Source organism: Ziziphus jujuba, chromosome 1 (genome assembly GCF_031755915.1).
Source record: "Ziziphus jujuba cultivar Dongzao chromosome 1, ASM3175591v1".
NCBI lineage: Eukaryota > Viridiplantae > Streptophyta > Magnoliopsida > Rosales > Rhamnaceae > Ziziphus > Ziziphus jujuba.
This window is the reverse complement of record NC_083379.1, coordinates 34,402,400-34,403,828: the sequence shown is the minus strand read 5'-3', so window position 1 is coordinate 34,403,828 and position 1,429 is coordinate 34,402,400. Positions and strand designations below refer to the sequence as shown.

The 1,429-nt window shown below is 38.3% G+C and overlaps 1 protein-coding gene across 1 annotated transcript; it reads left to right on the top strand.

The window, feature by feature from the left end:
• The first annotated feature begins 277 nt into the window (after window positions 1–277).
• Window positions 278–1,087, top strand: LOC107428508 (G-type lectin S-receptor-like serine/threonine-protein kinase At1g67520). The gene has a single exon (XM_016039052.2). It carries the CDS (start codon window positions 278–280, stop codon window positions 1,085–1,087), a length of 810 nt encoding a protein of 269 aa, XP_015894538.2.
• Window positions 1,088–1,429: the final 342 nt, after the last annotated feature.

Genomic DNA, 1,429 nt, shown 5'->3' with positions numbered 1-1,429 from the left:
GATTTTTTTGGGTAATAAATCTTTTTATCCTTAAAACAAATAAAAAGTAGCCTTGAGTACTGTTTCTTACCCGTGAATCGTGTCATTGGTGGATTTACCACGTTTATTGGTATTCAAAAGGAATTAGCTTTGATGTTGATTTATCACTAGCAAACTTGATAGAGATTGGCATTTCATCTGATCCAAATGAACCAACAAGGATTGTTGGGAAGCTAGAGGCCTTAATTGCACCATTGATAGATCGGTTGGTTCAGAGCTTTTGCAGTTTATCTAAATCATGACCATGAACAGCTTGCGAAGAAGAAAAAGAATAAGTCATTTGGTTTTCCTGTTTTTCGTTTGGCCGGTCAAAGTCCAGCTTTCGCTTGAAAGAGATACTCCATCTCCAAGCAACGTGTTTTCGGAGTCTGAATACTTGGTGTCTCCAAATAAGTTGTTCTGGTCAATGTTCTTCAATCCTGAGAATTCAAGTAATCGCTACTTGGGAATCCAACACATGCACACAGAAATGAAGATAATTTGGGTGGCCAACCGAGAGAACCCTTTCATTGATATTGATGGCTACAGCCATTGCTTTCTGAATATTACTGAAGATGGAAGCTTGGTACTTAGTGATGGCAACGCAACTTCTATCACCATTAATTCTGAAAGCCCAGCACCAAGTTCTAACACAAGTGCCACACGTCTTAACACAGGGAATTTCGTTTTGAGAGCGGAAGAAGAGGTGGTATGGCAGAGTTTTGATTATCCTACTGATACAATTCTACCTGGCATGAAGTTGGGACTGTTTGACCAGAACCTGAAGCAGAACAAGACCAGAAAGTATTTTCTCACTTCATGGGATGGTCCAGGACATCCGGCATCTAGGATATTCACTCTTGGAATCGATCCAAACAACACAGATCAACTTGTGATTTGGCGAAGGGACATTCCTTACAGGCATAGTGGGAAGTGGAATGGTAAAACTTTTAGCAACTTCCATAATATAAAGAATTATGATGGAATCCAATTCAGCTATATCCCAAATAGGAGTGAGAGCTACTTTGCATATAATGTCCATACTCATTATAGCTCATCGTGGATCTAGATGAATTCGTCAGGCCAAATCCACATATTTCTTAGGTACATGAATGATACGGAATGGATATTCCGGTATCTATATACTTGCGATTCAAATGAAGACTACAAGTTCAAGGCTTGAGTAGACTAGAATGTTAGATTTTATGGATCTAAATATACATAATAAATTCCATAGATCATAAATTACTAACCTCCAAACGCAGCCATTGATAAATTAGATCTTTAATCCTGCAAAATAGAAAACAATGTAAAGTAGTGCCTATGGACACACTACTCTCAAACCACTCTCAGATCTCTGAAAAACCCTAATTTCAAATACTGTATGGTATCTCATGTTTGCTTGCCCTAG

Excerpts from the sequence above, each read along its gene's own strand:
- LOC107428508 (XM_016039052.2), top strand. The coding sequence starts at position 278 with ATGACCATGAACAGCTTGCGAAGAAGAAAAAGAATAAGTCATTTGGTT.